A 20,884-nucleotide genomic window follows, 5' to 3' on the forward strand; every position below is an offset into this window, starting at 1 on the left:
GTCGTGTTCCAAGTCTGAGGTCAGAGTCATGGCTGGGGGTCGGGGTCAGAGAGCGGAGGACCTGGTTGGGGGCTGAGGCGGGGTCTTGGTGCCGCGGGGGTCAGGCTCGGTCCAGCCCGCGCGGCCTCCAGGGGGCGCCGCCGCCCGCCCGCCCGGCCCCTCGCGGGCTCGCTGGCGCTGTGCGCGGCAGGCGGGGTCGGAGGCGGCGGCGGCTCCGGGGCGCGGGCGGCGGCGGTGGCGGCGGCGGCGGCGGTGGCGGCGGCGGCGACGGCGGCGGCGGCGGCGGCGGCGGCCCGACTGCAGTCCCGGCGGGAGCCGAGCGAGCCGGGCCGGGCCTGAGCCGGCGCCATGGGGCGGCGCCGCCTGTGAGCCGCGGCGAGCGGAGCCGCGGGCGCCCAGCGGGGCCAGGCAGGCGGCGGCGCCCGAGGCCGACGGAGCGGCCGGGCCGGGCCGAGCGCGCCGAGCGGAGCGGAGCCGAGCGGCGGGAGAGGCCGCCGCCGCCGCCAAGATGGCGGACCTGGAGGCGGTGCTGGCCGATGTGAGCTACCTGATGGCCATGGAGAAGAGCAAGGCCACGCCGGCCGCGCGCGCCAGCAAGAAGATTCTGCTGCCCGAGCCCAGGTGAGGCGGGCGCCGGCCCCGGCCCGCCGGCCCCTCGGCCCCGCTCCCCGAGCCCCGACCCCGCAGCCCCAGACCACCCGAGCACTGGCCCCGAGACCCCCTCTGCCCCGCCAGCTCTCCGCGTCCCGCAGCCCTGACCGGACCCCTGCGCCCCAGGCCCTGTGCACCTGAACCTGGAGCACCCCAACGCCGGGGCTTTCCAGTTGCACTGGCTCCCCGACCCGCTCAGTGCCCCTGCCCTACTCTGCTGCCTTTCCCTTCACACACTCCGCCTGGCCCCCTTCTCCGTCAGCCCCTCGCCCTTGCCTTCTCCCCCAGAGCCTCCGTGCTCCCCTTTTTCCTCCTCCGGGTGGCCCCGGGTCCCGTGGAGTCCCCTCCTCTGCCTGCCCATCTACCTGGCCTGACTATATCGCCCATCCTTTCGCCGCCCCTACTCTCGGCATCCCCGCCTTGGGGTTCCACACACCCTCCCCCCCGTCCCTGGTCCCCCTAGGGTGGACACTTCTGTGAGGTTTGGGGCAGACAAGTCTTCCCGGATCTTCCCCATTCTTCTGGCGGGTCACCGGCCTGGGGTGGGGATTGAGAGTGCTTTGGGGGCCGGGGTAGCGTGGGGATCAGGATATGGTGTGCGCCACATCCCTCAGTCCCTCTCCCCTCGAATCCCTCCTCTGGTGAGGCCCGCCTGTGGTGCCCCGTGGGTACTGTTTGCCAGGGGACGTCCCAGCACCCCTGCAGCAGCTGGACCACAGCTGCCACCTTTCTGTGAGGTAACTGATACCATTGCACCTGATATCCAAGTTTCATCTGTTCAGGATTTGGGCACAGGAGTGGACAGGATACGGACAATAGCTGAGGCTGTCCAGCATTTTACGGCTTCTAGAGTATTTTCCCATTGCCTGAGCCTCACAGCAGCCCATGGGTGGGTAGGTCAGGTGTGGTTTTGTCCCAATGGAACAGGTGGGGAAGCTGAAGGCCCAGAGGTGAGTGGCCTGCCCAGTGTCACCGGCATCCAGGGTGGTGGCTGGCCACCAGATCAGGGCTTCCGGCTTCTGGTTCCACACTGTGTCCACCACTGTGGCCTGAGCCGGGGGGCCTGGCCATTCTGCATCTACAGGAGCCATGTGCCCACCACGATCTCTCATGCTGCGTGGTGAGGCCAGCCCCAGAAGCTCCTCCATCCCTGCCTAAGAGTTGCCATGCTGGTGCCCTGCCAGCCCAGGAGCCTGGACCCGTCCTAGCTCTCCTGGTCTTATCATGTGACTTTGGGCAAGTCCCTTCCCATTTCTGGGCCTCGGTTTTCTCATCTGTGAAATGTGGATGGTGTGAAATAAGGACTGTGACTCTGTGGCATCCTGAGTTTGAAGCAGGGCCCAAGGCTGCGATGGTGGGGAGGGGGTACGGTGCCCACGTCTCTGGTGCCCTCCTCTGTGACCCGTTCTCTGGGTTTCAGATTGACTGAACACCAGGCCTGGGAGAGGAAAATTGGCCTGCGTTTTGAAAAGGCCGTTAGGGCCCTTTTTTTCTAAGACATTTGCAATCAGATTTCTCAAAACGGGAACCAGACTGACTGTCAGCTGCGGGCTGTCCAGGGAGCGGCGACAGTTAGAACAGAAATGAGTTCAGAAATGACAAAGCCACGAGGGAGGAAATGGGGGAGTCACCCTCTGGGTCTCACAGCGGCTCTCCTTGGTGGCCTTGGCCTCAAGACCCTCTGGCAGGTTGGACTTCTGCAAAGTATGAGGCGGGGCCTTTTCTGGAACTCTCTCTGTTTGGGTAATCTCGCCCCAGAATGCATTGCTCCTGATGGGGCCCCGCCTTGGGTTGGCTCTGCAGGTGTTAGAACCGTGAGCAACAAGATGTTCCTCTTTTCCTGTCCCCTTTACATCCGTGATATTGATGGTGGTGATAGGAGTAATGGTGGAAATTATAATTATTTATTTTTGACCTTTGTCATCTCAGTCGATCCAAAAACTAACCTGTGAGGTTGGCAAGGCCATGCCTTGCATGTAGTAGTTGCTAAAGAAACATCAGGACTGTGTATAGTGTCTGAAACCAGGTGAGCTGTGAGTTTTAGGGGAACACAGCAGGAGACCGAGAGCCAGGTGTCATGGGCTCTCAGGTAGGGTCACCGTCTGGCGGCGCCGCATTGGGCAGATTGCCCACACCTGTGAGATGGACTAGAGGAGCAGTGACTGTTAGTGAGCTGAGGCTGGGGAAGGGCCTAGGAATCCAGGCCTCCCGCCTCGGAGGATATGCCACTCTTTGCTTTATGCTTCGCCCACCCCCTGTGTCAGATGTCTCCTGCCCTGAAGATCATTATGACTGTATCTTACGTCTGCCTGGCACTTCCTAGTTTGCAAAGTGCTTTTTACTCCATTTTATCCTTTTCACGACTGTGGGAAACAGGCATGGCAGGTGGTATTTTCCCACTTAATAGTTGAAGCAACTGAGGCTGGGAGAGGGGAAGAGACTTGGTCCCAGAGGCGAGGTGGCCCTTGAACTTGGGGTCTCTGGACTCCTGCTATGCATCATTTCTTCCACACACCCCTCTGTACCTCTGCTCTCAGCCTGGTCCTTGTTTTGTGGAATGTGGCCGCTGGCACCCCTGGCCCGGAAGCACAAGGGCAGCCCCCGGCACCATCAAGGCCCAGCCCCTCGCCACCGGCTGGGACAGAGCTGAGCTGCTGTGGCAAAGCTAGTGCACGGAGGAGACGGCTCCACGCCTGGGGTCAGGGCCAGGGACGAAGGCCGCGGTTTGTCTATGACAAGGTGCCATTTGGAGCCGTTCCCATCTTGGGGTGGTCCCTCTTGGCAGCCTCCCTGCGGCTGGTGCCCGGGTTGTGGCTTGGCCGGGAGCTGGAGCTGCCATCACAGCTCTGACTTCTGAGCGCTGCGGAACAGGAGCTGTTGGGCACAGTGCCACTCAGTTGGCACGCGGGCTTTCCCTTCTGTCACCCTATAGAACCCGAGGAAACAGACCCATTTCTCGCACTTCTCATGGAGGGAGGCAGCAGTGCAGCTGGAATCAGGAGACCGACTTCTAATCCCACCGCAGTCCCAGCTCACATGGGCCCCAGCACGTCCCTTATGCTGGCCCAGCCTGCCTCCGTTTCCACCTCGGTAAAACGAGGGGCTGCCCTTCACCGGTGACCTCTCCGCTCCTTCGGCCCTCGGGGTCTGTGGTCTGGGCCTCTCCCTGAAGGAGCCGCTGTCTCGCTTTCCCGGCAGCGGCAGCAGTCCTGCAATTAGCGTCATTTGCTTCATGTGACCACGGAGGCCTCGTGTAATTAATCTCTGGGCTCCTGGCGGAGGAGACTGGCCTGGGCGGTCCCAGGAGATGTCCCTGCCTTCCCTGGTGACAGTGGCAGCCCCAGCGGCAGATGTCAGAGCCCGGTGCCTCTTGCAGCCTCCCATTCTCTCGGCTCTTCCTTTCCTGGTCCCTCCCCCACCGTGGATTTCCTCCTTCCTGCCCTTTTCTGGCTTCCCCGTGTCCCAGACCCGCAGCTCTTCCTCCGCTGCTTCTTCATTCCTGTTAACTCTTTGCTCCCAGGACTTCCTGCCCTTGATTTGTGGAGCGGGAAGAGGTGCAGGGAGTGGTTTTTCTCCCTTCCTTCTCCTTCCAGTTCTGCATCACCAGGAGAATCCCTGCTGTTTTCAGCCTTTATCCCTTACCCAGAACTTTCCACTCCAGTAGCAGCGTTCTCCGCCCCCGCCTCCCCCCACAAAACAAGATCCTCTTTTGGGCAGTCATTCCCTCTGGGCCTTTGAAGCCCCCGCGTTCCCCAGGAATGGGTCTCCGGGACATCTTTTCCCATCTGTTCTCCTTTCCAGATCATGGGGTTTCACATTTTTGCCATTAAGTTGCTCGCCCGCCTGCTGTTCCCTCAGTAAAAGGATTTGAAGGGCGCGTGAGCATGACAGGTTGGAATCCGTGTCGGGGAATCTGGGCTCTGTCAACCCGGGAAAAACGTGTCCTATTAATGCACGATTAATTCCTAGTAGTAAACTCCCGGTGACATCAGGTGTAGGCAGGCTCTGCAGCGGTGTTTCCTGCCTGCCCCGGGCACCCAGGGAGGCTCTGCAGGGGGGCCGAGCACCTGGGGGCCGGTGGGGTGGGTCTGCGTGCACACGGCTGGTGCTTCCAGGATACTACGCTCCCGCCTCAGAACAGACAGCAGAAGCCACGAGCACGTGAGAGTCTTTGAGGAGCGCACAGCCTCCAGCACACCTGCCCTTTGTTCCTGTGGCCCCGAGGGGCCAGTGTCCTCTGCTGGACACATAAGACAGAGTCACACTCGAGTTCTCACTAACCTGTTTCAAACAGGAAAAATGAGGCGTTTGGCTGCAGCCTTTTCTAAAACAATAACCTGCCCTCTCTGCATCGCTGCTAACAGGGAGGGTAGTGTCTCCGCGGGCCAAAGAGCGGGGTTTCAGAAGTGGGTTTTCAGGTGTGAATGTGTTAGCAGCTCTGTTCTCTGAGCGGGGGGTTCTCTGACTCTGGAGGCCATTCTGGGTTTGGGGTCTGGGATGGCCCCCTTTCTGGGAGCTGCAGGGCAGGGAGCCCTGGAAGTTGTTCTGAGGTGATGGCAGCAGTGAATTGCGGGGTGTAGAGGTCGTGATGTGTGACAAGGCCGCCGGAGTGCCTTTTCCCGCACATCCTGCAAGCTGTCACTTTGTGGCCACCGTGCCCTGGGGAACCTGGGTCGCTGCGGACACTCGTGGTGGGCTCGTGTGTGGTGCCCCGTGCTGTCATTTTCTCTTCTCTGGCCCAGGACTTGCTCCAGAGTTGGCCGTTTGGGTTGGTCTTCCCCATTTGATGTGTGGCCCTGTCCTCGAGCTCAGAGGATGTTGTCAGCCCCAAGGAGAGTCATTGAGAAATATTAATAAGAAGCCCCAGGGGACTTCCTCATGCTGCTGCCACCTCGGTGCCAGGTTTCCTGGAAATGCCACGGAGGAGCGTCCCAGCCACGGCTGCAGCCTCTGATCTGCTGGCTTAACTGCCGCCGTCTCCCAGAGCGTGACGGTTCCCGGCGTGGCTGCACCATGCCCGCCAGGCCCGGAGTCCCCGGGCCAGCTTGCACCGTCCTGAGGCTTCGTGGTTCTGGCATTCCTGTCACACGGGAGCACAGGAACCATGGCCCTTGGCCGGCCAGGTGCCGGCCAAGGCTGCCCCCAGCCTGATGGGCTCCTGCAGCCACTGGCAGTGGGTGGAGGGCAAGGCGGGCAGGGCAAGAGTCCGGGGTCCCCTGGGACTCTGCACCCAGCTCTCCGGCAGAGGCTGGGCTAGGCCCTTGCCTGGTGGGAGGCCCTTTCTCAGGGAGGGCTGGACATTTTCTTGCCGCTAACTTGGTTGGGACTCAGGGTGAGCTACTCAGCTTCTTCTGGCCTTGATTTCCTCACCATCAAGATGAGTGTGTTTGCTTCTGACCCTGCGGTCCCTCCCGGTCCATACAAGCTACGGTTTGTGACCCTGAGTGGGTGTCATCTGTGAGGCCCGTGTGCCACAGAGTGAAGGACTTAGCTTTCCCTTTGAACCATGTGGTGCCGGAAGGTGCCGGAAGTCCTCCCCTTCAGCCCTAACCCCCTCCCTGCCGTCCCATCACCCCAGCCCGCGCTCTGGGCTGGGAGGGCGGAAGTGCTCTCTCCCCTGGTGTCAGTGGGCCTGCTCCTCCGAGCAGCTGGAGCCAGAGTGAGCAGCCCTGGCTGTCGGGCAGCGGGGCCGGGCAGCTCCTGCCAGGGGGCCCTTGCTCCTTTGGCAGGGCAGGTATCGGGCTCTGCCCACTGGGGCCCCCAGACTGTGCGGCACGAGTGCCTGAGGCTGGTCTGTGAGCAGAGTGGAGTGGCAGCCGCTCAGGCTCAGGTTCGGGGGTGGGGTGCTCATGGGCCCAGCCGTGGGGCGGGCTCGCCAGTCAGAGCCCCACCCTCTGAGGACACAGCAGGTGTGGGGCTGAGACCCCAGCAAGACTGGGGAGCTTCTGGTCACATTCCAGAAGGAGGCTCTTGCTGGGGGTTCCAGCAGGAGGGCTCCCTTCAGGAGAGGGAGGGAGCTGACGGCCCTCGCAGCAGGGCTGCGTTCTCCTCTTGCTGTGTCCTCTCCGCCTTTTTCAGTGGCCAGCTCAGTGTTGGCAATTCAGCATTTGTTGACATCCTCATTTTACAAGTGGGGAAACTGGACATTTAAAGTCTGTGACTTGGCCTGGCCTCAGGGAGGGAGGTGGGGAGGGCCATTTGGAGCCCAGGCCTGGGTACCGGTCCGACTGCAGCAGCTAAGGCCACTGAGGCCGTTCCCTGGAGGGGCTGGGTCCTTCGGGGGCTGGGGGTGGGGCTGGGGCGGGGAGGGTGCAGATACTGGGCTCTCCGGACAACCTGGAGTCCATCTGGTGACCACGTGCTCCTGGATATCAGAGTTGTTGACCTGGGCGGGGACAGGAATGCTGCTCTGGGGCCTTCGCCACTCAGACTCCGCCAGTATCAGGGAGAGGGGGTAGGAGATGAAGGTGACCCAGCCCAGGAGGCCGCCACCGCCTCCTGTGCCAGCCTGTACTTGCCACCCTGGCGGGAGCATCCCCCATAACACACTTGTCTAACCTGCCAGCTCCCTGGGCTCCAGCCCTGTGGGAATGGACAGGAAACCCTAATGTTGCGGCCTTGGGGGCCTCTCCTTCAAGGACTCTGCCGAGTCTGACCTCGTGTTTGGTTGGGGGGGTGTGTTTATTTTATTTAGAAAACATTTTTTCTTTTTAAGGAAGAAAGTGGAAGTGCTGCGGGCTGGGAAGAATGCTGTGGCCATCCACCCTGTGCAGCCTTCCGAGGGAGGCAGGGTCTGGCCGCTGAGCAGCGCGGAGCCCGGGCCTTTCCTCCGCGCCCTGGGCCGAGCCGGTGGCAGAGCCCCCAGGAGGGCAGAAGGCCCGCGCCGGGTGCCATGCCTGGAGAGGAGCTGGCGGCTCCGCTCTCTCGCGGGCAGGCCCTCTGCGAGCGCATTTCCCGGCCTTTGCACGTCCAGCCCACGAGCCCGCGGCGGAAAGTGGCGGCACTGCTCTGGGCTGGGCATTCCCATCGCGCCGCCTTGGCTGAGCTGGCGCCAGTCTTGCTGGTTCAGGGGCAGGGGCTTCCCAGTGACTATTGCAGGGGCTATGCCCAGCTGCCCCGTGGGGTCATCTGACAGGCCAGAGTCACCCTGCCTGTCACCTGCATCTGCCTGTCTGAACGTTCCCTCTGACCATCCAGCCCCATGGAAGATCGACATCTTGTGATATTTCTTCCCTCTTTATTGCTTTGTCCACCTCCCAGGAGAAACCTGGCCCTCGCAGGGTCCCCGGGCTCCACACCCCTACCTCCCGGCTGCCTGGTCTCGTGACCCTGCCAAGCCTTCGCTACCTTGGACTGGGCCCACCCCACTGTGCTTCACCCAGCACACCCCCCGGCCTGTTTCCCTGTCCGAACGGGAGGCCCCAAGCTGTCCCTCGCAGAGCTGGGAGCCCTGAGAGATCGGCGCAGAATGCGCCCCACAGACTCCCTGGGCTCCCTGTCTCCAGTCCGCAGGCCCCAGGGTGGGGGCTGTGTCCTGCTCAGTGTCACAGATTTTTTAGCTTCCGATGTGTGTGAAGTGCATGAGGGACTTGGGGGCTGGTCTCACCTCCTGAGTCCCTGGGAGTCCCACGGGGCCAGGGAGATGTGTCCTTGACGGTGGCTGGTGGACGTGAGCAGGTGTGTGGCCCCCAGGAGGGGAGAGTGTGCCAGCGTGGCTGAGGGCCACGTCCCGGCCTTGGAGTCCCTGTGGTTGTGGAGGGCGTCCTCACTTTCTGGGAGGGAACCGGCTCTGACGTGGTAGTTCAGGGCCACTGGGCCGTTGGCCCTCAGCTGGGGCTCTTCCCTTGTCGGCTGGAGTCACAGGATGGCGACACAGGAGGGCTGTCCAGGTCATCGGCACCCTTCTTCCTGTTGGAGACAGTTTTCGGAGGAGGTCACGGCATCTCTGAGCGTCTGGGGGGAGGGGTCACAGCTCCAGGACTGCTCACGCCGGCTCTGCACGCTCCCATGTTGTCTTGCGTGGCCCGAATGCGGACGAGGGCCCGGGAGGGCCTGGGCCTCCACCCAGACCACCTGAGAAGGAAAGTGCTGAGCAGGACAGGGCAGGAGTCGCCCCGCCTGCGAGCCCAGGCCAGGGGTTGGGCGGTGTCTGCTGGCTGCACTGGCCCTGCCTGGAGCCTTCTCTCCTCAGGCCCCCTCTCTGATGGGGCCCAGGGCCTCCAGACCCCCAGCTGGCCTCGTCAGGTCTTCTTCTGTCCTTCCATCCATCCATCCAACAGACGAGCCTGCTCCTACCCCACCTTGTTTCTTCCCCTCCTTCCTGGCCCAGTGTCATCAGCTACCTGGGCTTCCTCCGGTGGTACCTACCCCCAGCAGAGTCTGCCCGCTCACCCGCCGCCCTGGACCGAGCTTCCCAAGTGTTGTCTGCTGAGCCTCCGCCCTGCCCCGTGGCTCATCCCTGGCTGGGTCTTCCCTGCCTGCCCCCATGCCCACCCACCTGCCCTGGACTTTGTCACCTGTGACATCCTGTTTGCATTTGAGGAACCCAGTGAGGTTCTGCCTTCTCCACACGGCCTCTCCCAATGACCCAGAACATTCTTTCCTGCCTGAGTCTCCTCCAGATGACAGGGCCCCACTCAGGCTTTGTCTCATGCTGTCTAATGTCACAGAACCACCAGTGCAGGACTGGGAGGGCCTGCCTTGGGGGGGCAGGGTTGCATGGCACCTTCCACTAGGTGATGGGCAGCAGGACCCTGTGCTGGGCTCCAACAGGGGTACGGGGATACAGAGAGGTGGGCACACAGAGTCCTCTTCATCCGTGGCCTGCTGGCAGCCCCACGTATCCTGAGGCCTGTGAGCATCGTACGGGCTCAGGTGTGACTGCCCAGCACGGCCCTCCGTATGGGCAGCTGGAACCCAGGCTAGTGAGGTCCAAATGGGACCACAGCTGGTTGGCGGGGTGGGACTGCAGGTGGCCCAGGAAAGGAGAGGAAGGGACAGCAAGAGGTGACTGAGGCGTGAAGCGTGGCCAGGTGTGGCTTTCCCAGACAGCACTCGGCAGTGGGGGGAGGTAGCCGGGGGCGGGGAGTGTGGGCTTGGGCTTCCGTGGTCACAACAGTGGCCTCTGCTCTGCTGCCCTCCCAGGCGACCCAGGGGCAGGGGGTTTTTACTTCGGGTATCAGGGACACGGGAGCTGAGGCTTGGCTTTTCTTTTTCAATATTGAGATATAATTCACATAACGTAAAATTCATCATGTTAAAGTGTACAATTCAACACATTTACTGTGTTGTGCAACCTTCACCACTGCCTGATTCCAGAACATTTCCATCACCTTATAAAGAAACCCTGTGCCCATTAGAAGTTATTCCCCTTTTCTTCTCCAGCCTGACACTCACTAGCCTGCTTTCTGTCTGTAGACTTGCCTGTTCTGGACAGGTGGTATAAATGGAATCATATAACATGTGGCCTTTTGTGACTGTCCGTTCACGTAGCAGAATCCTCTTAGGTTTATCCACACCGTGCGCACACGTACACCAGCACTTCGCTCCATTTCCTGGCCAAGTAGTATCCCATTGTCGGGATGGGCCATATTTTCATGACCCATCATTTGCTGATGGGTGAGTCCTGGCTTTTCAGGTTTGGCCAAGTTCCTAAAGCCAGACAAGGCAGCGCTGGGACCAGGCTTCTGAGCAGCCACCTGCTGGTCACCCTAGCTGTGGGGGACAGAGCCTTGGTAGGCAGGCACAGCATTGCTCAGGTCCCTCTGGTGTGGCCACGGTCAGGTCCAACAGGGGTGGCTGCCTTCTTGGAGGGAGCGATGACACCCACCAGCAGTGCCCTCCACTCTGGATTCTGGGAGAGGAAGCAGCGACCTTCCAGGGAAGCAGGGCCAGCAGGCCTGACAGGAGCCTTGGGGGCTCCAGGTCACCCCGGCCCCTGTGTCTTTCAGCATCCGCAGCGTCATGCAGAAGTACCTGGAGGACCGGGGCGAGGTGACCTTTGAGAAGGTCTTCTCCCAGAAGCTGGGTGAGTACGGTGGGGGCTCTGCCGGCCCTGGGGCTTCTGCCACTTGTCCTGCTGCCCAGGCCTAGGGGGGTGTGGGCAGGATGACGCCGGGGCCGCCTTCCTGCCCCCATCCCAGCCGACTGGGCTGTGCTCCCCTCTCCCAGGAGGTTTGGCCTCCCAACCACCGGGGCAGGCGGCAGGGCAGCCAGCGAGCCCCCCGCCTCCCCCGGTGACAGCAGGCAGGGCGGTGACGTAGTGCCCTCCCAGCCCCTGGCCGTCAGCCCCGGAGCCCCCTGAAGGGGCAGGGCCAGCAGTCTCCCAGGGCCGCCAGGGAAGTTCCTCCTTTGGGGTTTGTTTTTGAGAGTTGCAGCTTCCCCTTGGTGCAGGCACAGCTGCTCGGGGCCGTTGGTAGAACTGACAGGAAGGGGCGGGGCCCTTCCTGTGGCGCCCGCCAGGCTGTGGTCGCCCCCCCCCCCCCCCCCGCCACCCCCACGGGCCCTCTTTGTAAGCAGCCTGCTTTGGCCGGCCCCTCCGTTCCTCGTCCTCAGTGCCCGTGTCTTAGAGGCTTCGTGGGTCCACCCCACGGACCTGGCACACAGGGAAGGGTGAGGCGGGGCACAGGGAAGCAGGCTCCGGCCACACACAGCTCCGGCTCTGAAATGGGAGTGGCCCGGCCTGGCAGGATCGGGGCGTTGGAGGTCAGGCTTAGCGAGTCAGTGTGTCGGGAAGCGCGCCGTGTGGGTCCCCTGCCTGTGCTGTGTGACCTGGCACATTGCTTCACCTCTCTGAGTCTCACCTGGGAGCTAGGACTCAGGAGCCCCACTGCCGAAGACTGTTGGAGGGCCAGGTGAGGCGGTGGCAGTGAAAGCCCCTGGCCCATGGGAAGCCCTGGTCACAAGTTACTAAAGGCACACTCTCGAAAGGCCAGTCTGCCCTTACCAGAAGTGCTGGCCGCGAGCTCTGGCAGAGGTGGAGGTGCCCAGGCAGTGGGGACGGTGCCCCCAAGAGGTGTGGAAAGTCACCCAGCTCGAGCCTGGTCACGCGTGTTGGGCTGGAGGGAGTAGAGACCACCCTTCCTTCTGCTTTGCCCTCCAGGGCTGCTCTGGGGCCAGGCTTCCGGCCCCCATCCCTGGGGAGGATGAGGCCTAGCCCACGCAAGGTCTCCCGTGAGCCCTGCCTGCAGCCCGTCTCACCTCTTCCCTTCCCCAGAGGCCCATGCCCTGTGAGGCCCCCTGCACCAAGGCCTCACTCTCTGGCCTGTCCTTCCCAGGACCTGCCACTGGACAGAAGGGCCCTGAGTTCTACCCATGCTGCCGCACACCGCCTGCCTGACAGGTCTCCCTGAGCCTCGGTTTCCCCAGCTGGACCTGCCCTCCCTGTCTGCCTGTTTCTCATGGCTGCTGTGAAAATCAGCCAGATGACAGAGAGGGGTGTAAGGCCCAGGGAGAGGGACACCCCCCCGCCCCCACCCGGAGGCTGCCTTCCTGCCCCCACGCAGCAGCCCTGGCCTGGGCTGGGTGGACCTCACTGACCCTGCACAGCCTGACCGGTGGGTGTGTCGCCCTCCTTGAGGAGCTACAGGCCCCAGACTGCAGTGAGAGGGTGGGGGACCCGGGCGCCAGAGTCTACTCCCCACCTCTGCCTCACCAGGGCACCTGTCACTTTCTAGCCATCATCTGAGGAAGCAGATTCTGAGAGGGGTAGAGATGCAGGCGCCCCGACCCCGAATCCAAGAATCTTTGGTTGGCGACAGCCTCCGAGGCCACCTTGCCCAGCCTCTGCCTGGGGGCAGAGATCACCTCTGCCACCTCCTCGGCCAGTTCTGCCCAGGAAGCCCCAAGCCCACCCCACCCTCCATGATGGGCAGGGCTCTGCGGGGTGTGTGGCTCGGCGTGATGCACGATGCTTGCTTTCAGGGTACCTGCTCTTCCGAGACTTCTGCCTGAAGCACCTGGAGGAGGCCAAGCCCTTGGTGGAGTTCTACGAGGGGGTGAGGCTGGGCTAGCCTGGCCCTGCTGCGCATGGAGAAAGGGGCAGGGCTGGGGCTGCTTTCGCTGAATCTGTAAGACACCCCCGCGCCCCGCTGGGCCAAAGCTCACCTGTGGGGATCTTGTCCTCTAGATCAAGAAATACGAGAAGCTGGAGACAGAGGAGGAGCGCCTGGCCTGCAGCCGGGAGATCTTTGACACGTACATTATGAAGGAGCTGCTGGCCTGCTCACACGTGAGTGCCCGGGCCCGCGTGCTGGCAGGGGCGTGGGGACGGGAGGGGTGGCCCCGTGGAGAACGAACACACCTCTGTCTTCCCCAGCCCTTCTCGAAAAGCGCCATCGAGCACGTCCAGGGCCATCTGGCGAAGAAGCAGGTGCCTCCGGATCTCTTCCAGGTGTGTGCTGGCCTTTTCCCCGCTGCTGCCCAGCCCGGCCGGGGTCCCCCTTGGGCAGCACAGGTCCCAGAGCCTGGTCAGCTCCCACTCTGGCTCAGCCACCAACCTCCCGCTTCCTCCTGTAGCCATACATCGAAGAGATCTGTCAGAACCTCCGAGGAGATGTGTTCCAGAAATTCATTGAGAGGTGAGAGCGGGCTGTGAGTGGCAGCAGAAGGTGGGGAAGGGCCGCTCTGAGAAGGGGCGTGGATGGCGCGGAGGAGAGAAGCCAGCCTGCTTTAGTCCCCAACGCGCGGGCCCCTGGGGCTGTCTACACGCCAGCGCGGGGGCTCCTAAGAGGTCGTCACCTCCCCGACACTCCCCGACACTCCCGCCCCACCCTTCCCAGCACCAGGCACCTCCAAGCCTGTCCAGGGAGGGTCGAAAGGGAGCGAGGGACCACCCACGCATCTTCCCTCCCATGGACTGTCTAGCCCCTTGCTGGGCCCGTCGGGGTTGAGAAGCATCAGGCTGGTGGTAGGGATGGGCCCGAGAGGACACACTGCCACCCCACTGCCCAGTGTGGCCTTCACGGTGCATGGGAGTTGTAGGGAGATTTCAGCTCCACGCAGGGAACAGCTTTCTTAATGTCCCAGCTGCTTAGTCGTGGAGTGGGGGCTTCACAGGGAATGAGTGGTGTGTCCCTGGAAGTATGCAAGCAGGGATGGGGTGAGCATTGTTGTGGATGTGGTAGCAGGAAGTCGGGGTCAGACTGGAAGACCTCACCTCTAAGCTTATCTCATCCCAGCAGGAACCCACAGACAGACAGCAGCGCCAGCATTGTGGGGGCTGGGGGCAGCTCGGGCTGGCAGTCTTCCTTGGCAACCCCAGAAGAGGGCACTGCGGCTCGGGAGTCCAGGGGATGGTAGTGGGTGAGGCCGGCTCACCCCAGCATCATTTCACTCACTTTCTAAGGCTCAACTGAGCCTGGTTTCTTCTCTCGCAGCGATAAATTCACACGATTTTGCCAGTGGAAGAATGTGGAGCTCAACATCCATGTGAGTGGGCTGGGTGGGCGTGGAGAGCCCCCTCCCTGCTGCCCCTCCCCAGGGACCCGGGCCCCAGGGCTGGGCCAGGGCCGGGGAGGCCAGGGGAGTCGACCCTTCAACGCCCAGGGGCTGGCTGTGGGGTTGGTGCAGGAGCCCAGCGGGGACAGCTCAAGGCAGGGAAGCACATGGCGATGGTGGCCCCAGGGCGGGGCCCAGGCATCCTGCAGTGACCCCGTTGCTGCCGTCCCCGCAGCTGACCATGAACGACTTCAGCGTGCACCGTATCATCGGGCGAGGGGGCTTCGGCGAGGTCTACGGGTGCCGGAAGGCCGACACGGGCAAGATGTGAGCACTTGGTGGCATGCCTGAGGGAGAGGAGGGCCACGGAGGGGTGCCCTGAATGGGCAGGTGTCCGCAGAGGGCCACACACGGTTCTTGCTCTGTTACCTGCCGTGGCCCCTGGAGCCCCGGCCCACCAGCACTTCTGCCCTCTCTCTGTCTCTGTGTGTCATACGCTTGTCGTGGTGTCTAGTCTTCCCAAGGGCCCTGAGGACTGCCCACCCCACCTCACCCCTGGGGCCCTGCACTGCAGGTGCCAGCAGACCGCCTGACCAACCAGCCCCTCCCCTGCAGGTATGCCATGAAGTGTCTGGACAAGAAGCGCATCAAGATGAAGCAAGGGGAGACACTGGCCCTGAACGAGCGCATCATGCTCTCCCTCGTCAGCACCGGGGTAAGCGGGCAGCTGGCCACCAGCTCAGCCTTTGGCTCCGAACCTGGCACAGCTTCTGCTGACCTCCTCTCCCACCCCTTCCTAGGACTGCCCGTTCATCGTCTGCATGTCGTACGCGTTCCACACGCCAGACAAGCTCAGCTTCATCCTGGATCTCATGAACGGTGAGTGCCCGGCCTGGCCCCAGGTGGACCTCGGGGCTGGGGGCCGAGGTGGGAGCTGAGCACCCCCCTGCTCGGCTGCTTCCCTCAGGCGGGGACCTGCACTACCACCTGTCCCAGCACGGGGTCTTCTCTGAGGCCGACATGCGCTTCTACGCGGCCGAGATCATCCTGGGCCTGGAGCACATGCACAACCGCTTTGTCGTCTACCGGGACCTGAAGGTGAGGCGCCCCGCCCTCCTCCCAGCACGGGCTGCCCCCGTTCCCAAGACAGGCCCGGCCCGGCTCCTCGCCTGCGCGCCCCCGACCCAGGGCCCTGTCCCTGGACACCCATACCCTCTAGAGCAAAGACAGCACCCCAGCTGGCATCTTGCCCGGCCGGGCCCTGTCCTGAGCTGCTCGGGGGACGGCTCACTGGGCTTCCTCCACAGCCGGCCAATATCCTGCTGGACGAGCATGGCCACGTGCGCATCTCAGACCTGGGCCTGGCCTGCGACTTTTCCAAGAAGAAGCCCCACGCCAGCGTGTGAGTGCCCCAGCCCCCTCTCCCTTCCCGCACCCTCCACCAGACCCACTCATGGCCTCCTCGCTCCCACAGGGGCACCCACGGGTACATGGCCCCCGAGGTTCTGCAGAAGGGCGTGGCCTACGATAGCAGCGCCGACTGGTTCTCCCTGGGCTGCATGCTCTTCAAGCTGCTGCGAGGGTGAGCGGCCGTCCCAGGGCGGTGGGGGGGGGGGGCGGGACAGAGACAGGCTCTTCCCCGGGCTGGCAAGGATCGTCCATGCTGCCTGCCTCAGTTTCCCCATTCCTGTCCTCTGACCTTGGACTTCGGCCTTTCTTGCCCAGGCATAGCCCTTTCCGGCAGCACAAGACCAAAGACAAGCATGAGATCGACAGAATGACATTGACCATGGTGCGTGGAGGGTCCCAGCCCGGGGAGGCTGGGCGGAGTCCACGGGGGGCCGCAGTGAGGCTGGAGTCTCCTGCGGGCATCAGGGTCTCACCCGCCAGCAGCCATCTCCAGCCGCTTAACCCCACTCTGGCCTCCTTCCCTGTAGGCTCTCGTCTCTCTGTCGTCAGAGCAGAGATGCCTGCTAGGGGCCAGTTAGGAAGCTCTCCCTCTGCTGGGGGCCTGGACCCTCCTGCCCCTGCCCCAAGCAGCCTCAGGAGCCCCAGAGCTGGGATGGGGCCCGGGCCTCTGCCAACGTCCCCCTACTCCTCCCTGCAGGCTGTGGAGCTGCCCGACTCCTTTTCCCCTGAGCTCCGCTCCTTGCTGGAGGGGCTGCTACAGAGAGACGTCAACAGGAGGCTAGGCTGCCTGGGCCGAGGGTGAGTGCCTGAGACCAGGGCCATTGTCCCAGGCCTTCCCTCCCTGCTGGGCCCTGGGTGGTGTCCACGCTGCTGTGTCTAGGCCTCTGCAGTGGGCTGCTGGGCCAGTCTGCCCAAGCCTCTGCCTGTGCCCCTAAGAAGACAAGGCCTGTGTCCTGTCACTGGAGCCTCGTCCATGGTCCCAGCCTCCTTTGAAGAGTTCACAAGCTGGGGCGTGGCCAGCCCTGCCCAGTGTTCTCAGGGGGAGGGCTGCCTGCGGTGCAGCTGCTGGAGGTGGGTGTGGACCAGCTTCCCGAGGGGCCTTGTAACACAGATGATGAGGGCAGCAGCCTTCTATGTTTATTAAACATACACTAAGCGTTGGGCATGATGTTGCAAGATTCACAATATTAAAACTCACGGCAGCCCTACGATGTGGGAACTGCTGTTCTCCCTGTTTTAGAGATGGGGAAACCGGATGAGGTTTAAAGGACTTGCCCAAGGTCGCAGAGCCAGAGAGTGGCTGAACCAGGAGTTAACCTGGGCCACCTGCCCCACAGCCCAGGCTTTGCCCCCTGGCCTGGGTGGTGCCAAGCTCCGATGACCCGCTCTCCCTGCAGGGCCCAGGAAGTGAAGGAGAGCCCCTTCTTCCGTTCCCTGGACTGGCAGATGGTCTTCCTGCAGAAGGTAACAGCCTGGGGGCCGGGGCCGGGGCCGGGGCCGGGTGGGGCCCTCTGTAGCCCCTGCCCCGAGCTGATGCTCAGCCCCTGTTCTGCTGCAGTACCCTCCCCCGCTAATGCCCCCACGAGGGGAGGTGAATGCGGCAGACGCCTTCGACATTGGCTCCTTTGATGAGGAGGACACAAAAGGAATCAAGGTACTGGGCCTTGCCTGGCCTCTCAGCCCTGAGCTCTAAGCCCAGCCCGGCTGGCATCCTCCTCCCTCCTCTGCCCTGTGAGACCCCCATGCCAGCCCCGTCTGCCTGGTGGGCCTCAGGCTTCTCCTCCCCAAACATCCCTGGGGGCGGCAGTTGGACCAGACCACCCTGCCCTGGGGCCCTGCGGCCAGGCAGGCCTGTGGCCGATGGATGTCTCTTCCCTGGCCCTGCGGTGAAGTTACTGGACAGCGACCAGGAGCTCTACCGCAACTTCCCCCTCACCATCTCGGAGCGGTGGCAGCAGGAGGTGGCAGAGACTGTCTTCGACACCATCAACGCTGAGACGGACCGGCTGGAGGCCCGCAAGAAAACCAAAAACAAGCAGCTGGGCCACGAGGAAGGTGAGGGTCGGCGGCTGCTGTGGGCGCCCAGTGCCCACCTTAAAGATCGGAAACAGGCTCAGGTTTCAGCTAAGGTCACAGCCAGAGAGCAGCCGACCCAGGATTCAAACCCGGGCGGAGCGGGCCCGGCTGAGTCCCCCTCTCTTACTCTCTTGCATCAGACTACGCCCTGGGCAAGGACTGCATCATGCACGGCTACATGTCCAAGATGGGCAACCCCTTCCTGACCCAGTGGCAGCGGCGGTACTTCTACCTGTTCCCCAACCGGCTCGAGTGGCGGGGCGAGGGCGAGGCCCCGGTAAGGAGCGGGCCGGGGCCGGGAGCCCCTGGGGTTGGCGGCTGGCGGGGCCTGTCCCGCACCCTCACCACCCACTCCCCGCCCTGCAGCAGAGCCTGCTGACCATGGAGGAGATCCAGTCGGTGGAGGAGACACAGATCAAGGAGCGAAAGTGCCTCCTCCTCAAGATCCGCGGCGGCAAGCAGTTCGTCCTGCAGTGCGACGTGAGTGGGGGCCCGGGGCGGTGGGCGGGGGAGGGGACAGAGTGGCCTTCGGGCCCCCCCTGACAGACCTCGGGGTGTGTGCAGAGCGACCCCGAGCTGGTGCAATGGAAGAAGGAGCTGCGTGACGCCTACCGCGAGGCCCAGCAGCTGGTGCAGCGGGTGCCCAAGATGAAGAACAAGCCGCGCTCGCCTGTCGTGGAGCTGAGCAAGGTGCCGCTGGTGCAGCGCGGCAGCGCCAACGGCCTCTGACCTGCTGCCGCCACCCGCCCGGCCGCCCTCCTGCCCGCCCGCCTTTTATAAACCTCTAATTTATTTTGTTGAATTTTTATTATTTGTTTTCCCGCCAAGCGGAAAAGGTTTTATTTTGTAATTATTGTGATTTCCTGTGGCCCCAGCCTGGCCCAGCCCCCAGGGAGGGGCCCGCTTGCCTTGGCTCCCGCTGCCGCCCACCCAGCCACTGTCCAGCCACCCTCGGCCCCGCCCCCAGGGGCCACCCACCCCCGGTGTCTTCCCGTGCAGGGAGAGCAGCCGCCCCCAGCGGCCCTCCTGCCCCTTCCCCAGGGATGGTGCCACGTGGAGTTGGGCCACCTCCAGCTCTGTGCCCACAGCCCAGCTGGGTGGCCCGGCATTCCCCAGCCCAGGGGAGGCCGCAGGGCAGGGATGCTACTTGAATTTTCCCACCGCGGCCCCTCCTGTAACAGGGACACAGCCCTGCACTGACCTGCCCTCCAGCTAGTCGGTAGACAAGGGGGCCCGTTGTCTCCCTGACCCCAGGGCCTCCCGCGTGACTTAGGCTCCTGCACCCTTTCTTGGGAAGGGTCCCCCGTTCCCACCTTCCCTGGACACCGTGGGGCTTGGCCAGGAGGGTGGTGTTGGCAGCGGCTGCTGCTGCCCTCACCGAAGCCCCCTCTTCTTCCCACCCCAAGCGCCCAGGCTCAGGGACCACAGAAAAGGCACCTGTGGATTGTGCCACGCTGGCCTCGCCTGGCCCCGAGCCCCCCTTCCCTGGGCTGGGCAGGGCCTCTTCTGCCCAGGACCACAGGGGGCCGGCCTGGGCTGGCCGGGCAGCACAGTGAGAGGGGGCCGGGTGGGGCAGCCCTCCCCACGCCAGGCCGCTCCGTGCGTGCCCCCGGCCGTCCAGCTCCAGAGCCCCGTGTCCCGTCAGTGCCACTGCCCACAGGGCGCCACCTCGCCCGCAGCATGCCCCCTCATGCCAGTCGCTGCCGTGTGTGGTGTCGCGCCCTCTCCCCCGGGGCTGCGTCAGCGGGCCCTCCACTCCCATCTACTCACCCCACCCCCCCGGGGCGTCTCTTTGCCGATTTTTGAATGTGATTTTAAAGAGTGAAAAATGATATACGCGTTTTTATAAAAAATGGGGCCTGACTCCTTGGCTGTGTCAGACTCTTTTGTGCCCGATGGTCATGTTCAGTCTCCACGGGGCTGGGGCCTGAGGAGAGGGTCTTGGTGGTGCCAGATCCCCTCCACCTCCACAGCCGGCATCCACGGCCAGCCCAGGCCCAAGCACCCCGGGGCGGGGAGGGGTTCCCACTCCGCCCCTCCTACCCTGTGGGAGCAGAAGGGGTCTTCCGCCCACTGCCAGGGAAGCAGGAGGAGGTGCCTGCCCTTTGGTGCCTGGTGTCATGTTTGGACCGACCGAGCCCACCTGGCCCTCCAGGACCCATGCTGAGGACACCCCTGTGGACAGATGAGCACCTCTGCCCTTGGGGCCACACCCCAGTCTCTGGCCTTCGCCTTCTCTGGCTTTGGTCTTACCTCCGGCCTTGCTATGCAGCCTCCAGTAGAGGTCCCTGAAGCCTGAGCCTGAGGGATACCCCAGCACCAGGCCTCATGTACCCAGAGGCTCTGTTCAACTTTCTTTTCCCCAAGTCCCTGCCGTCCAGGCCCACACGGGTGATGTCGCTGCTGCCCGCTCCGTTCAGGACTCTGCTGGCAAGGACTCAGCTCCACGGAGCCTCTGAGGAAATGGCTTTTCAGCTGGGCCTCCAGCACTGGGGTGGAGGAGGTGGGGATGCATTTCCGATGCAGGGAAGGGCCCGGCAGTCAGGAGTGGCTCAGGTTGGCAGGAGCACTGTGGGAAGGAGCCAGGCCTGGGAGGCCCTGAATGCAGGCTGAACCCACCCCAGAGCCCAGGGGCACTTAGTGACTGCACGACGAAGATGGCAATGGAGATGCAGCCCGAACCTGGATGGGCTCTGGGGAGTCCTTGCAGGCTCTGGACCGGGGCTGCATGATGAGAGCTGGCTGTAGAACAAGTTGCTTGTTACCACAGGCAGGACGTGTGGAAGGAGGTGAAGGACAGGAGGCAGGGAGACGGGTGAAGGGCCACTGATTCTGTCCAGGGAAGAGATGTCATAATGATGGTGGTGGTAAAGGAAGAGATGCAAAGGGGTCAGATGGGAAGAACGTGGCCCAGTGGGGATGGGCGGGACCTGGGGACGAGACAGAAGTGGGAGTCCAAAATGGCACAGCAGGAGGCCTGTGCTATCACTCAGAGTCACGACAGCCAGGGAGCAGAGCTGGCCGGAAGGGAAGAGGGTGAATGTGGCTGCATCTGGTTTGGAAACTGCTGATGGATTGCATGGGACATCAGGCACAAAGGTGTCCCAGGGGGAGCTGAAATGTGGTCCTGGAGGTGGCATCAGGGTGACAGTGGGAACAGACAGGCTTTCAGCTGGGAGAAGCCAGACTGGGAGTCGGGGAGGGACAACAGGGGCCCCGGGAAAGGGTTGAGAAGACAGTGGAATTAGGAGTCAAGGGCTGGGGTGGGGGGGAGTTATGTCCAAGGCCGCAGAAATCAGGAGAGGCTGGG

The 20,884-nt window shown here is 63.2% G+C and overlaps 1 protein-coding gene across 1 annotated transcript; it reads left to right on the forward strand.

The window, feature by feature from the left end:
• The first annotated feature begins 318 nt into the window (after window positions 1-318).
• On the forward strand, window positions 319-18,321 carry GRK2 (G protein-coupled receptor kinase 2). Its single transcript, XM_082844251.1, has 21 exons — window positions 319-621; window positions 10,602-10,678; window positions 12,574-12,647; window positions 12,779-12,880; window positions 12,968-13,042; window positions 13,168-13,229; window positions 14,028-14,079; window positions 14,324-14,415; window positions 14,704-14,803; window positions 14,889-14,967; window positions 15,056-15,186; window positions 15,396-15,490; window positions 15,563-15,670; window positions 15,814-15,880; window positions 16,196-16,296; window positions 16,896-16,962; window positions 17,057-17,152; window positions 17,391-17,553; window positions 17,715-17,851; window positions 17,941-18,054; window positions 18,139-18,321. The coding sequence occupies exons 1-21, from the start codon at window positions 509-511 to the stop codon at window positions 18,301-18,303; spliced, it is 2,070 nt and encodes a 689-aa protein (XP_082700377.1). The 5' UTR covers window positions 319-508; the 3' UTR covers window positions 18,304-18,321.
• The last annotated feature ends 2,563 nt before the right edge of the window (window positions 18,322-20,884 follow it).

The sequence above is a fragment of the Leucopleurus acutus genome (genome assembly GCF_964270905.1).
Source record: "Leucopleurus acutus genome assembly, chromosome: 8".
NCBI lineage: Eukaryota > Metazoa > Chordata > Mammalia > Artiodactyla > Delphinidae > Leucopleurus > Leucopleurus acutus.